The following is a 15,694-nucleotide window of genomic DNA, read 5'->3' as shown; positions in this document are numbered from 1 at the left end:
TTTTGTAACTGTGCTGTGATAATTCTGGGTTTGTGCTCTGTCACATACCACACACATTCCAGTGTTACTGTGTTACCTCTGGTGTGCAGCAGCACTTCCCTTCCTACAAGGATTAGGGCTACAACCAACAAGGTGGGTAATGAGTAGGAAGGACACAGAGCCAGAGCCAGTGGACAGCAAGGCCAGAGAAGAGTTTGTGTGCTGAACCAGAGTGGGAGGTCTGTGAGGACCTGAGAGCACCCTCAGTGGCAGGGAAAAAATAGGGGGCTGGTATTAGTTACCATCCCTTTAAATCACCTCAGCCCTTATTTTTCTAATATTGGTAATAATGAGGACTAATAATCCAGTCTTTGACCTTGCAAAAGGCTATGAAATCTATTCCAACAGCCATCAGCAACCAGTGCACAGACCAGACACCAACTATTGCCAAGAAAACGGAAAGGATGGATCTGAGTCTGCTCCCTGCATTGACTGAATTTCTGCATTTTTGATGAATTACTGCCTTGCCAGCTGCTACCTGAGAAAAGTGGCTGCACGTGCCTGAGGTGATCAGCCTTTCCTGGTGTCTTTATGGAAACACCATGCCTTGTAAATTGGATTTCACGTGTGGTAAAGGTAAGAGCTCCCCTGATTATCCAGAAGAGGTTTATGGATATGAAATACAAATACATGTGTGTGATTAATGCAGCTTGGGTTCCTTTCCTGAGCCAGCTGTTCTGCCTGAGAAACAACAACTTCTCCCCACTCTCCTGCCTTGATTTAGGTGAGGTGAAGATACATCCTCCACTGCTGTACCAGCCCACGGATCCCCCGTTCTTTGGGGATAACGAGGTTGAGGTGTATTTTCATCTATCAGAAATGGGAAAACAAAGCAGCTCAGCTCATGGAACCTGAACTGAGGTAAGCTTGAACTTTTATTTTATACAATCCTTGTTAGTTGTTGTGCTCTTCTGTGTTTGCAACTGACCACTTAAGCCAGACCTTGGAATAACACTTTTCTTTACATGAAGCACTCACAAGATATGCAGCCTTAAGATATTCCCATTTCTTTTTACATTCACAAAACAACAACTGTTTGTGAATCTGGATTTCACCCAGCATGGGCCAGACAGTTTATTACTTTAATACCTTATTCCACTGCCTTAAATGAAATATCTCTGGTTTGCACAGTTCATTGTTACTGAGGCGTGTTCACGTGTTCTTCTGTGGTGTTGTATCGGCGCTAAATGAAGTGTGTGAAGCAGGCCTTTGGCTCTGAGTCCAGAGTGTTTTAGCACGATTCCAATTTATAAACATGTGATTTAAATTCAGGCCTCCTATAATTGATTTCTCCAGAGATGTCAGAGGAGATAAGAACACTAACATGTGCTTCTGCTCAGCTGGGCTCGCTGTTTCCAGTTCTTCCTGTCTCTCTGCTGTCGACTTCCCATGCCAAACACTCATCTATAAAGTTGGCACAAAACCAAATCCATGGTTTATCTCAATGTGAACAAGAGAAAAGCTCATCTAATCACACTCATGGTTGCTACTAACTGTAGGATCATGGCGTTAAGGGCTTGGTTATGTTTTCAAAACCATTTTTGTGCTCAAGTATTATTACTTTGCTCAGATTCATTCCTTAGACTAAGTCAGACTCAATAATGATAGTCACAGGGAGTCTTCCAAAAAAGTGTGGAAATACAGGTAGATGGAGCAAGTGTTGTTGCCTCTTTTCAGCTGGTGATTCTGGGCTGCTCCCAACAGCAAACTCTCCTAGTAACTGTGGCTGTTGCTGTCTGGGAGGGTTCACATGGTGCTGTGATATCACCCCAGAGGTGGGACTTTGCTCAGGTCACTCATGTCTGTGCTCACCCTGCTGAACCTCACTGGAGGGAAGGGGCAAAGAGGGGCTGCTCACAGGCTGGAATTAGAGGATGACAACAGCTTCCAACCTTGCTCTGCCATCTCAGCTGTCACTCAGTTGTGCTGGGAAGGGCAGTCAGGGCCATCTCGACCCAAGTGACGCTTTTGGGCGGGTGACAAGTGGAGTAAGGAGTGAAGGTGCAGCTGACACACTCGTTGCTGGTAAAGGGTTGAAGTCACCTCAGTTATTTATGACTTGTGTGTACAGAGAGAGGTCTGTCAGGAAAAGGATGTGAACCTTCCAACCTTCTAAAGGAGCCCATGGACAAACTGGGTACTGGTTTGCACCTGATCAGCTCCAATCTGCAAAAGGGCATCAGGGGAGTTGTCTTGGAGTGTTTAATCACTTGGGCAGCCCAGAGGAGAAGTGTGGTGGTAGAGCTGCAGGATTTTGCTGGGATTTTAATAGTCAGTTCAGGGGTTTGCTGGCGAGCACAGTGCACCTCTATGAGGAGTTCAGGCTAGTTCAACCCTCTTACAGCAAGTACAGTTGAAAAATCTTCAGTTTTGTTTGGCTGGAGTTTGGCAAAATCAGGTTTCATGGTGTTTAGTATTGTTTTGAACAAGGAGGCTGTGAATAGCAGCACCCAAACCACTTGGATGATTCAAATCAACAGCTTGTTGAATCTCAACAGTGAGACAAGTCACAACCACTCCTTGATTAAAGGAGGGGAAACATGGTATCCTTAATGATTTATATTATATAGGACAGCTTTTGGGTCAAGTGTGCAAGGAGAAGAAATATTGCTGTTGCCTTACTGACATGTTTTAGTGTTAAGGGGGTGTCAGCATTTAGTCTATACTAAACAGGTTATAGATGTCAGATGACAAATGACAGTGGGAGCAGACAGAGGAGGGGACCAGTGGAAGGTTTAGCAGAGTAAGAATCCATCTTTCCCAGGCTGCAGCTGATGCCAGACACCCGAAAGCTGCTTTTAACAGACCAAGGAAGAGTCACAGCTGATGTTGGTTATTTAAAATTTTATTTGCCTCTAATTTATTCTCATAAAAACACTCTAGTCTATTTGGTTTTAGTATTCAGACAGTACAGACTTCTGATATTATCACGAGTGATATTAGAGAAGCAGTACAAACCAATCTACCTTAGCATGTAACCAAGCACAGGTGGAACTAACCCCACCCACGCTTGCAAAAACTAATTAACCTGCTTTCTTAGGCTTTATAGTTCAAATGCAATACTCAGTTAATGGTTATAGTCACCAAACCATATAAATAAAATCTAACAGGGTAAAATGGGAACAGCTGAGTGTGCAAGAGTCAAAGTAAAAATATGTAGATAGGTATTTTGCTAATTAGAGCAATCACCAATTAACTGCATCTATGTTGTAACTGTCTCTTATAGGTGTGAGTTTTCCTCTTCATTTCCAGTTAAAGTTCATCACTTTCATACAGTCCAGACTGCTCAGCCAAACGCTGAAACTCTCCTTCTGGTGAGAAAGCTTGTTTCACATCCAGTCCTCTTCCATTAAGTGCCAAATACTTGCTAAAAGTTGGTCGAACCCGTAACTGCTTTGGGGCTGGAAGTGGCTTATTTGCATGTGCTGGAATAGAATAAAAAAAGCCTCTTTCAGTGTCTTCCCAGACTGTAGCAAGACCCACATTAGAGCAACCCAATTGCTTTTAATTTGCAGCATAAACCAACAAACCCCTGGGAAGAATTTAACACACAAGCCCATATCTCAGACACCAGAGACTTAAATTCACCCTCCTTCCTGGTGCCAATCAAATTATAGTCTTCAAACAGGGCAAAGGACACAGCACAGTGTCCTGGTACTAAACAAAAGAGATTTTCACAGGATAGTTACTTCTGTCCAGTTCAGTATCTTTGGGAAGAAATCCTCCCAGCGGTCTGAGCTTCTTGAGGTTAATCTTGAGGGCCTGTTCTGAATACAGGTGCACTTTTTTGTGGCACTGTGACCTGGTACTTACTTGCAACCTCTAGCCTGGCGTGGCACGTGGCCACTCCTGCCCCGTTGACAGCAGACACAGTGTACCAGCCAGCGTCCTTCTTGTTTGCATTGTGGATCAGGAGGCAAATCCTCCCGGTGTTGTCATGGAGCAAGCTGAAAAATGAAGGTGTTCGCGTGTCAGTGCTTTGAGGGGGAAGGAGGGGAGATGTTGAAATCAGAGTCAGTTTACACGCTGAGGAAGCCCCAGAACAATTCTTGCAGGGCACTGCAAACTGTGCAGACACAAATGCTGTGTTTTGTGTTACGAGCCACCAGTGATTCACATCGTGACACAGCTCAGGTGTCATGTAGCCCCACAGCCTCAGAGCATGAGGAAACACTCCACGTTTCCGTCCTAAAGCTGTGCTTCTCCACAGGGGCATGCATCTGGGCACTTCTGTGCCCTCAGAACAAGGCTCTCAGGGTTGCTCCTGCCCGGCACAGTGATCTGTGCCCCTGGTGCCATGCACACGAGGGGCAGGCCCAGCTTTCCAGCCTGCTGCTTTTAGAAACCAGCCCATTTTAAATTTGAATTAACAGATACCGGTTATTGTTTTCTAACACACCAACGGCCAACTCATCAGCGGGGTACCTTATTCGGTCTGTATTATATTGTACCATTTCGTTGTTTCTTTTCCAGTAAATCCGAGGGGTTGGGATGGCAGAGATCTGGCATTCCAGCCTGGCTGTGTCTCCTTCGAAAACCTTTTTGCTCTGTGGCTTGAAGATGAAAGTTGGAGGCATGTGATGTTCTTTTGCTAAATTAAAGAGGAAAGATAAGGAGGAGTTACTGGAAGCGTGGAATGCTCATATCACACTCAGGCTTTAAGATTTCAGAATGCTAACTTCAGCAGGACACATGTTCCTTACTGCATCTCCTCAGCCTGCAGGCAATTCCCAGGAGCATAAGGGTGTAATAAACACAATCCACTTTAGAAGGAGAGTCAATTAATATATGTTATCAACCCTCAGAGATTAACGACATTAATTAAATTAAATTCTGGACATCCCACTATGTCTAAATATCCTGCTATAAGTGCTTTGAAGAAATGTGGCATCTCAGATATATTTATTAAAATAGCCTTAGAAAAGATAAGGTGTTTGTTATTGTTTGAGCCTGAATGTCTGGAGGGCTCCCTCTGCTTCTTAATTGTTTAATGTCCCAAATGCAGAGAGGAAGGCATTGCCAAGTAATTATCAGTGCTCTCAGTCTTACCAATTACTTCCACTTTCACTGTGAAAGATGCTTCTCCTGCACGGTTCACAGCCACACATTCGTATGCCCCTGCATCAGATGATTTGACTGCTTCAAAAATGAACGAGTGGAATCCCTTTTCTGACACTATCATTTTATGGAACTGATCCTGATGAACCATCCTTCCATTCTGGTACCACATCACATCTGGAGTGGGCAGCCCACTCACCTGTGAGGGAGAGGAAAGCAGTGAAGAGCTGAACAGCTTTAAGGTAATAAAAACCTTGTCTGTTCCAGCAAGGGCACAGTTGCTTCAGGGAAGACTCATTAAAGGCAGGCTGGTCCTAGACAGACTTCACTGGGTGTGTGTCCAGGATGTGTCCACTGAAGTAGTGGAATCCCAGTGCAAAGCACAAGGTTCCCTGCCAAAATGCCTATTTTTCAGCAGAGCATTAATATTCATTCTTCCCAGGGAGATCTGTGGTGATCCACATTTACCAATATTTAGCTTTCACCGTATTCTTACGCAGCTAATTCCATTTACATTTGCCAAGGGAAAATGCTGAAACATTTGGCCATCTCCTATTTCTTGGTTTACATCAAACAGGGAGACCCTGCACCACCTGCCATTAGTGCTCTGGGCTCAGAGACCTCTCTCCACGCCCCAAACCCCAAGAGGGAATGGAATGGGAAGGGAGAAGTTGGTGTTACTTTGAAGTCGAGCCTGCAGAACCGCCCCTCCTCAATAACCACATCCTCAGGCACTTGTGTGAAACGGGGCTGGAAAAACTTCTCCTGGATTGAGTCATGTCCACGTTCATCTCCTCTTGAGGATGGTCTGCTCCTAAAAATGGGACAGAAACAGGTAATTGTGTAAAAGTTACCGTAGCACAAATGACACTGAAGCTCTGATTGCAGCTGGAGTCCCTCAACACATTTAGGAATCCAATACGACACATTCAGGAATCCAAAACTACAGTTCTGGTTGGTTTTTCAGCTGCAAGGTGTGGCTTTTGAGCAACCATTTCTCTTGCTCAGGTTGTTCAATTCAACACAGAGGCATAACCTTCATCTTTGGCCTAATATCCAAAAGAATTGACAAGAATTGTGGAGGCTGTGTTCTGTCATGCTGTGTTTCAACATTTGCATTCTCAGCCCTTGCTTTGAGTAGAAATTAGCCTTCTAGAATACAAAGAGTATTTTCCCAAGGTGCATGGAGTTTTTAAACCTTCAGTGCTATGCTTAGAATTCACTGGATTAAGATCATAGGCATCATCAACCATCCACAAACAGCAGCATTTTAGTTGAAAGGAAGTGAGAAAGTTTGGTAATTACTACTTTAGAAAAAGGGACAAGTAGTGAAGTTAAACTAACACTGCCTAGAAACATTTGAAATAAAGTCTTGAAGAATAGCATAAAGTTCATGCTTTACCTTACATGTGTTGTAGGAACCTGCAGCCTGACGTTTTCTGCATTCTGGTGCTTGGAAAGAGAAAGAGGAGAGGTGAGTTCACTTACAAAGATTTATCTATAAACTGAACAAGAAGCCATTTTAAGTTTTTATACTGACTGCTGCTTAAAAGCAAACTGACTGTACTTCAGAAGTCACTGGGACAAGAGGTGAATGAAGTGGCATCAGGACCTGACACCCTCTGTGTTCAGCGTAGGCTTTGCCATGACAGTGACAAGTGCCATGAATAGAAGGGCAGAACTTCTCATCACTGCACAGGTGAGAGGTGCAGTCTGGTTTGGCACACGAGGCTCTGGGCCAGCCAGTAACCCTTGTTAGAGAGGAGCAGTACTACTGGCAGTGTCTAAAATGAGAGCTAAGTACAGAGTGTCCTTCCCCATAGCAGGAATAGAAGAGGAGTCGCTGGCAGGAGCGTTGTATTGTGCCCACTTAAATATGGTACCAACAGCCATGGACACTTGCTGAGCTGGAAAATACTTTTCTTTCTAGATCACAGCACCAACTAAGCTTGCTGACAACTCCACAATCACATGACTAAATCTGCCAAAGTACCCAGGATTGATTCCTGTTAGGAGCCTGGATGTTTGGAAAATGCAGCAGAGTTTGCTGCCAGCGCCTCGTTTTAGCAATGGAGTCAGAGAGAGCAAACACTGCATGGAAATTTCTGGAGTGTTTGCATTGAGCCATTCCAGTGCTTGGTTCTGTGCTCTGCAGCCCAGTCCTGAGGAACATTTAAGCCTGGGTTTAAAGTTCAAGCACAAAGCAGCCTTCAGTTCAGGGGAAGTGTTACATGGACGAGGGTTTTGCTGGACTGAGTTCAGTGCTGAGTCCAAAGGCAGTTGCCTGGATCTGCTCACTTACTCTGTACAGTTACTACTTGTCTTGTGAAATGATGCTGTAGTGATGAAGTTGCTGATGATTCTAATGATCTGTTACATGAACTGACTGTGTAGTTAAGTTCCTGAGGAATCAGCAGGCTGAATGAATCAATTTAAAAATAAGACTGAACAATGGGAATAAGATATCCCAAACATGAGCCAATCTCTGCTTCCAATATTCTTCTTTAAAGCAGCATTTCACCCATGCCGAAAAGTTGTCAGTCATCCTATTCTGACTGAATGCTTCCTTGTTCTCTGCAAAGGATAAGGCTTCCCTTGCTGTCTGACATCCATAATTTTCCCTTCTTGCCTACTGTTGCCAGATGATTGTTGGGGAGAAATAGCTCAAACTGTGTATTCCTCCCTTGCTGTGATCTTAAGTGTCTCTTACATGGAGGAGTTTTGCTAACTGCACTTTGGCAGGTGTTTGCCTGCTCCTGGCTCTTTGCTGCAGCAGCAGGAGGGATGTTTTCTTTGGCTGCACAGGTACCCAGTGCCATACCATGGACATTTCCACTAACTTTGAGCACAGAAGTGCCAAAGAGAGCTTCAAACCGGCCTGAATAACCAGCAAATGATGCAAGTCTCCAACTGAAACTCTTTTGAAAATGCCATTAGTAATAGATTCTTGTCTATCAGCATGTGGGCTGCTAAAATAACTGCTTTGCTTTCTCTCAATGACTGCAGACCCCCAGAAGGGCTAAAGCCCATCTGATCCCACCCCAAGGCCCTGACCTCTTGTAGCCAATGCCACTTATCTGACATTGTCAGTGACAGGTGTAATGTTGCTCTCCTGGCCAAGCCTGCACTGGGTACCTGGATCCCTCCCCGTGCTGCTCCCTGCCTGTCACAGCCAGGGTGTCCCAGGCTGTGCAGCAGCTGTTGTAATTCCTCCCTGGAGAGGTCATTCCTACAGATCAGGCCCAGCAAGGGAATGGTGCTTAAATTCTCCCCCCCTCTCCTACCACCCCCCAGAGCCCCAAATCTCTCCTGTACAGAGCTCTGCCAGGGAGAGCCGCCCCCTCCCCACACTGGTACCAAACAACCCCCATCTCTGCCCCATTCAGGTAGGAGCAGGTCACAGCACAATCACCAGGAAATCCTTGTTCTAGAGACAGGTCCTCATTTACCTGTGCATTCTGCATGTTGTCCTCACTCTGTGTTTCCAGCACAGAGGCAGCATTCACTGGTCCGAGCAGCCTGCGAGCCATTCTCTCTTCATAAGTTAATCTCTAAAGCAGAGTGGAGAGGAATTCTAGTCAGAAGTCCATTTACTATTTCAGATCAGCTTGTAAGAGCACATTAATATGCCACGAATTCAGGGTGCTGTCAATAAAAGCAGCAGCTGAACAGAAGCCCCACGTCTGGCCCGGAGGGTTTGCGGTCTGTGATGCCCACTGAAGTCAGCTCAATATATACAGCACTGAAATGCAGAAAAGATTAAACTGCCTGTTCATCAAAGCCTCTCTAATGCCATCTGTGGCCTTCCACTCCTCCTCTTTCTCTGCTGGGATTATTTATGGGTAACTGATGGCATCATCCTCAGAAGCCAGACTAAGTCCCAGGGTACCTCTCTGTTAGCACTGGGAAAACTTCCCAAGTCATTCAGCTGTGGAGCTACAGGCATGATGGATGCTTGGCATCCCCTGCTCCCAAAAAAGCAAGAGCCACACCAGAAGCAGACACAGCCAGAGGGGAGCAGCACTACTCCTGAAAGCACGAGGGAACTTTATGCCAGTGCAGCATCCACTGGTTGAAATGCTGTGTGCTGAGTGTAGGGGAGGCAAGGACACATTTCAGGCACGAAACAGAAAGTTCCTGCAAAATAGATGTGGTACACAGTGATAAAAATGAGCAGAGTTAAATTCAAGCTCTGTCAGCTGGGTTACTTTAGAAGAGTTTGTTACTCCCTTGAGCACCAGAACACCTGACACTTCTCTGCCCACAAAGTTTGAGTTTGGATTTTGTGACGTGCGGACAAACTCGGGCTGAATTTCTGCTGTGAACAAGACGTGTGTGTGTGTGTGTGTGTGTGTGTGTCTGCTGGGTAGGTAAAGGCTGGGGAGGCTTGTGGGACTTTTCTTTAGAAGAGAGCACGAGACCTTTAGCCAAACCTGTGAGGGCTTAATAACCCTGAGTCCTTACGTCTGTATCAAGTGTGGCTGAGATTGGCCAGTGGGGTCAGACGCTGCTGGAGGACAAGGGGAGGAGGACACAGAGTGGTGATTGCATAAGCCTTATTTTTAGCCTGGCTTCCTATGGGAAGAAAAGCTGACTTGCTACAACAAGCCTTCTCCCAGCAGATAGGACATTCCTGTTAGGAACACATTAAGTCAGATTTAACCTATTTGTTTTCCCCTTCAGTATTTAAAATTACACACAAATGTGTTCTCACTGATGATAATGAAAAAACTCCTTTCTGCTTCAGGGGAAAGAAGATGGAACCTATAAACACTGGGCTTTTACCAGTCTGCCTCCAGCTGCAGGAAGGTTCCCACATTACAGACCTGTTCACTCTAGCTTGCTGCAATGGGCTTCCCTACTGGTAAGCAAATTTTTCTCCCAGATTTGGTTTCCTTGGTAAAGAGGATTGCATTTTGCCCCTCTGCAGAATAAATAATTAAGTGCTGAGGCTGAGGCCTTCTTATAGGAGACAGACTTTATGATAAAAGCTCACGTAATTTCTTTCATTTGTTGCTGTTCATATAAAAAGAAATCGAAGAAGTTTACCATATGTGGTGGTAGTCTCTAGAATGAGCTTTCAAATATTCCAATATTTCACCAAGTTCTAATGATTTTGAGTGGTTTGTTAACCCCAGTGTTGAAAGCCAGGGTGTAATCATATCTGCAGAACTGAGGGGTTCTCCTTGGGTTTCTAGTTGTGTGTGGATATGATGTTCAGCAGGATCCCCAACTGAGAGTTTAAATTTGTGCCACAGCTCTAAACACACACCTTTCTGTTGAGCCTGGACTTAATTTGGTTGCAGGATAAGAGGGAAAGGCAATAGCAGCTCAAAGCCACATTGCTGTATCAAATGGCTTTCAGAAGTCAACACATCCCTTACCAAAGTCAGGGGAGATGCAGACATTCAGCTGCCACAGTAAATGCCCACAGACACACTCACAGCAACCATCTCTCTTGCCACACATTCAGGCTTCCATCATGCACTGCCCATGTGCTGCTCCTCTACTGGGAAGGGCCTTCTTGGTCCTGAGCTGAGTCTGGCCCACCAGAGCAGCTATTTGCATTCTAATACCAAAAATAACTGTGAAAAGGTGCTGGGAAATGAAGAGGTTGGATGCAAGTCTTTCTAAACCACACCTTTTTCTCCACCCCTGACCCATGATTAGAAATGGAGTTGCTGTTGGAAGAGATGTTTTTTTTAACTTTTCTAATGGAAAAGTTCAGCCACATCACCCTGAAAGAATATTCTGTTTGTAAATGGCTCAAAGAACTCTCGTGGGATCTGCTGAGGTTCTGAGTAGAGGTGTTTGGGCAGTGTTGCTCCTGCATTTCCTTTTCCTTTTAGCTCAGTTTGGAGGCTCCAGCCTCTGGGGTACTAGAACTCATCTCTGCTTGCACTACTGAGAGTCCCATCAAATGTCTCTTTAACCAGCAGGTTTCCCTTACCTGGTTGCCGTTCTGGAGAAGGTTGTCTTTGCATCGGAGTTTCTTTTCCAAGTCCTGAATGAGGGCCTCTTTTGTTCCTCTAATTTCTTGGTCTGATGTCTTCTGCATAGAGTTGATGCTGGCTTGTTTGTTATACATTGGCTGGGAGTAACTGCTCGTGCAGGAAGAGAAAACAAAGTTACTCCCGTGGGCCTGCTGGGCTGTTTGCTGCAGCTTCACTGAATGCACACAAAAATGCGAACCTGCCTCCTAAAAACTGTGGTTCAAATGAACCCATAAAGCATCTGGGAGATGAATGGGCCAGGCCGGGTATCAAAAACTTAAGGGGAAGCATCATGGCATAGCCAAGTCATTGAGTGTCCTCCCACAACACTCATTGTTCAGCATCCCTGTGTCGTGCCCCTCCCATATCCTGGTCCTGTAATCCATAGCCAACAGACATGATCAACTCCTGGAGTTGGATAGTACATTTGATTCTGAAAGATTCTGGGAAAAGAGGAGCATCCATCAAAAGGGGTTGCAAAGGTCTGCTGGAGGTCACAGCACTCTGTGCTGACAGGATCTATGACCCTGTTTGTGATGAGCAGCCCTCGTGTGCTGCACTTGGGTTCAGAAATTGTTTCTATTGAAAATCCTCTTCCCCCTGTCACTTGGGAATTCTGCTCATTAGAGCAGGGTAGAAGGGTTATAATTCTGGAATACTCCCAGCACGGCTTGGACTTAATAACTTGCTTAAGTTATAACTTAAAAACTTTAATAATTTGCCAACAGATTAATATGTCTCATGTCCCTGTTTGCCCATTAGTAACGTGATTGGGAAAATAATTCCTCAACTCTCCGGGTGTTGCATTTAAGAGCAGCTTATCTGAAAAGCATAGTGAGGCACCCACACCCTTTGCTATGGAAACAAACAACCCCACACTATGCACACAAACTCCAGCAGTCACTCCACATGTGTTTCTAATGCCCCACACTCTTGCAGGAGTTTAGCAAACACTCCTGAGAGCCCCAGCTCACCCGGTCTGTCTTACCTTCCCTCTTCCCACAGTGCTGTGATTCAGAAAACCCCCAGAAACATTCAGGTTACCTGAATGCAAGCTGACACTTAAACCTTGATTTATATCCAGGCCAGCAGGACCCCTGCCCCTATCACCTTTCTAATATTTCCAGTTGAGTGTTTGTGCATATTCTGCCCTGACTTTCCCCAGGACCTCCAGCTAATATTGGCAGGAATACAAGTTGGTGAGAAGGCAAGGCCCAGCTCCCTTTGAGATCTCACTGACCTTGGGAGATATTTGGATTGCAGCCCAAAGGCAAAATGATATAATACATATTCAGGAAAGAATTTAGTCTTTGGTCTAAAGGGGTAATATTTTCAAGTGGCTGCCTTTCTGTTTGCACGTATGATTAATGGAAAGGGTATTGTAGGTGAGTGTAGAGTCTCACCATGATGTGGAACCTGAAAACACTGCTGAGACTTACTAGACAATTCTCCCAGTTGTTTATATGTGGGAAGTACTACTGCCTTCCCCCATCTCCCCATTCATAAGCCATGCTCGTTGAGGAAATTAATTTGAGATGGGTGTCAATCCTCTGCTCTGAATAACCCTAATTAAGAGATTTCTTTCAAATCAAACTAAACTACTCAAACTGACTCCAGAAAACCCACACAGCTGTGCAGTTTAATTCCTGATGGACACCCATCTCTCCCACGCAGTCACCAGGGGCAAAGCTCAGCCTCCTAACCCGACTCCTGCAGAGTCCTGCCCTGAACACGGCAAGTCAGTGGGAGCTGTGCCATTGGCTTTGGCCCCAGCTGGTGTTTCGTGGGGTGGTTGGATTTGGGATGGTCAGTGCACGGGAGAGGCCAGGCCGGAGGGAAGCAGGGGGAGGTTAGAAGGCTGTGTATACTTACTGAGGTTCCATGGGAGAAGGAGTTTGGCTGTTATAGTCGGGCTGCGAGGGGAGCACTGAGCACAGGAATGCTGCGGGGGATTGGTTAGGCATGGGTATAAGCCTCTGCCCAGATGATGAGCTAGCAGGAGACTGTGCAGATGCAGGAGTGATGGGATATGTGGATTCCTTGGGGGCACTACAGGAAGGCGAGGAGAGCGTGATTGAAGAGCTCAGCGATGACGAGGAGGAGAATTTCTGCCCGCTCGGGTTGCGAGGCTGAATGAGGATGGAGGACTGTTTGATCTCTCTGCTCGACTCCGCGGAGGCTGCGGGTCCTGGAGGCTGCTGCTGCCCTTGACACACATTCTTAGACTGGATAAAGTGTTTTGGACGTTCGTAGTTAAACATGGTTGGTTGGCACATGGAGGAAACGGATGGGAGGTTGGGGACACTCATAGGAGAGGTTTCGCGGCTGTCCTGGGTTTTTGTTGGTGATAACTGGCTTTGGATGGGTGGCTGGTAAAAACTAGGTGGTAGGCCACAAAAGTTTTCTTGGCTGGGCTCCTGGATAGAATGGAACCCTTGCCTTGCAGAATAGAGGCTTTCCTGGTGTGGATTTTCCCTTAAGGAAGACAATACAGATAAAATAAATTGTACATCACAAGCTGAATCACAAAAATGCTGTGTCGTGAGCAGTCATTAGCAATCCAAAGAATAGGAGGTTCAGGCAACTGACAATTAAAGCTTGAGCCTAGAATAAAGGTATTTAGGATTTATTAGAACTATTCCTGAACTGTCTGAACATTTTGGATTACAGTAACAAGCCATGCAGTCTGTCTGCCTCAGGCACAGTGTTCACTGTGGCTTTTATATGCCAGAGCCCAGTAAACTCTGAATAAATAGCAATTGTTTTATCAAGACCCCTTGCCACCTGCATAAATCTGCAGATAACTGTGGATACTACTGCTAAGCAAGGTAATTTGCCACATATCATTTCAGCTAAAGATCCCTGGATCCTTCTACTTCATGCCCTGTCAAAATACTAAATGTACTATTCCTCAGAGAATTGGCTATTTGTGCTGAGAAATTCCTTATACCATAGGGAAGCATGAAACAGGTTCCACTTGCTTTTAATCCTAAAACTAAACCTTTGAAACCAAGTGTCCTGATTTCTTCTTTAATGGGTTTTTAATTCAGAGCTTTTCATATCCAACTGAGATTTGGGATTGGAATGCCAAGGACTGTGCTTTTCCATTTGAAGTGATTTCCCAAGACTTGCTGTTCAGCCTACTACTGTCATTCTGACAATTAGCTGCAGGATAATGGGTGCATTTATTTTGCAGGTGCTTGATATCTAAACCTGGGCTTTCCATCAACTAAACACCCAGGAAGGTTTCATTAGACTGAGCTGAGCAAGCTTGTTAAAACGAACAAACAATTTCAGCTCCAGGATAAAAAAAATAATCCCCCAAAATAAACATAAAGCTACTAATAAAAAAAAAAGAGAATATAAATCCACCCAGTTACATGTGCTGGAAAAAATTGTAATCTTGCCCCACCGAGATCAGCTGTTTTTGCTGCTATATATACCCAGTATATTGTATTCCTCTCCTTGGAGAGCCCAAAGAAGGGCTCCAGGAGGTCATAAATCCCCATGGGGGGACATAACTGAAGACATCACTTTCATTTCAAAAATTCAAGGCTTTCATTTCCTAAAGGTGATCATCAATAATAGTTGTACATTAACTGTATGTAAACAGAGGCTTTATAGTAAAAATTCCCTAACTTTCCCCTTGTCATGCTCTTGGAATTCGAAGCTGGCTCAAATTTTTGGAGCATGTCCACACTATGTTCTCATTCACCGATGCAGAAAACTTGTTGAGTCTTATCCCATTTTTTATATGACTACCTGTGTACAGATTTTTACTCTCCTTTTACCCACAGGCTGCGCACAGAAACCAGCGTTTACTTTGTTTTCTAGAGCACAGCAAGCTCCGACCCACAGTGTCACTTCTCACAGCGAGGGGTAAGTTACCGTTTTCCTCAAATCATTCCACCTTGATTCGGGAGGGAAAAAAAAAATAAATCCGGAGAGACTTTTGACCTTACGAGATGACAGCAGTAAGTAACAATAGGGACAGCTTGCTTAAAAAAAAAAAAAAAGGCAAACAACAACAACAAAAAAAACCCACCAAAAAACAAAGGGTTTTTTTTCCTCTGTTTCCACTGTTCCTCTGTTACCTTTGACAGCACCTCACCTTAAAGGCACCTTTCCACCTCAGCATTTCCCGGCGCGCTGCAGTCCCTCATGCCACCTCCCTAACCAGCCTCGAAGCAAAAAGTGACGTGGGAAAAAAACAAAACAAAACAAAACAAAAAAAAAAAACAAAACCAAAAACCCAAACAAGCACCTTACCTACAGCCTAGAAGTTGTCACCTGGGCTTTAAGCGGTATTTGGGGCAGGGACGGTCATCCCCCGGGCCGGGCTGTCATAGCCGCCCTCTGCGCGGCGTTACGGGGAGGCTTTAATGTGCAGCCAGCGGTGACACCGCGGGACCCGCGTGTCCCCAACCCCGCCGTGTCACAATAAGAGTCTCCACTGCCCGGACACTCGTCCCAGGGCCGGAGCCGCGGATTTTGGGCAGGTGCCCGCGGGCAGCGAATCCCCCGCCGGGGGCAGCGGTGGAACCGCCCGGCGCTCGCAGGGGCTGGTCCGGGCGCTGCTGGAAGGGGCGGCCGGACCTCGCTCC

At 45.5% G+C, this 15,694-nt stretch overlaps 1 protein-coding gene and 1 long non-coding RNA gene across 2 annotated transcripts; one reads left to right on the top strand and one right to left on the bottom strand.

Annotated features, from left to right (window-relative positions):
* Positions 1–2,873: 2,873 nt before the first annotated feature.
* Positions 2,874–15,472, bottom strand: MYOT (myotilin). The gene is made up of 10 exons (XM_027736130.2): positions 15,360–15,472; positions 12,963–13,565; positions 11,048–11,198; positions 8,547–8,648; positions 6,500–6,549; positions 5,779–5,911; positions 5,089–5,296; positions 4,465–4,630; positions 3,853–3,986; positions 2,874–3,464 (listed from the first exon to the last, which is right to left on the bottom strand). The coding sequence occupies exons 2-10, from the start codon at positions 13,397–13,399 to the stop codon at positions 3,292–3,294; spliced, it is 1,554 nt and encodes a 517-aa protein (XP_027591931.1). The 5' UTR covers positions 13,400–13,565; positions 15,360–15,472; the 3' UTR covers positions 2,874–3,291.
* On the top strand, positions 5,916–9,871 carry LOC120323457. Its single transcript, XR_005563925.1, has 3 exons — positions 5,916–5,932; positions 6,516–6,571; positions 9,845–9,871. It is a non-coding gene; the product is annotated as an uncharacterized LOC120323457 (long non-coding RNA).
* Positions 15,473–15,694: the final 222 nt, after the last annotated feature.

This window comes from Pipra filicauda, unplaced genomic scaffold (assembly GCF_003945595.2).
Source record: "Pipra filicauda isolate LSUMZ 115617 unplaced genomic scaffold, ASM394559v2 scaffold267_size1258537_pilon, whole genome shotgun sequence".
NCBI lineage: Eukaryota > Metazoa > Chordata > Aves > Passeriformes > Pipridae > Pipra > Pipra filicauda.
The sequence above is the reverse complement of the archived record's forward strand: the minus strand, read 5'-3'. Positions and strand labels throughout refer to the sequence as shown.

Bases quoted from the DNA above. Each gene is read 5' to 3' on its own strand.
- MYOT (XM_027736130.2), bottom strand. From the start codon at position 13,399: ATGAGTGTCCCCAACCTCCCATCCGTTTCCTCCATGTGCCAACCAACC. The intron at 4,631-5,088 runs GTAAGACTGAGA...TCTTTAATTTAG, and splicing joins AGTGAAAGTGGAAGTAATTG to CAAAAGAACATCACATGCCT. The intron at 3,987-4,464 runs GTACCCCGCTGA...TTCATTTTTCAG, and splicing joins TATAATACAGACCGAATAAG to CTTGCTCCATGACAACACCG.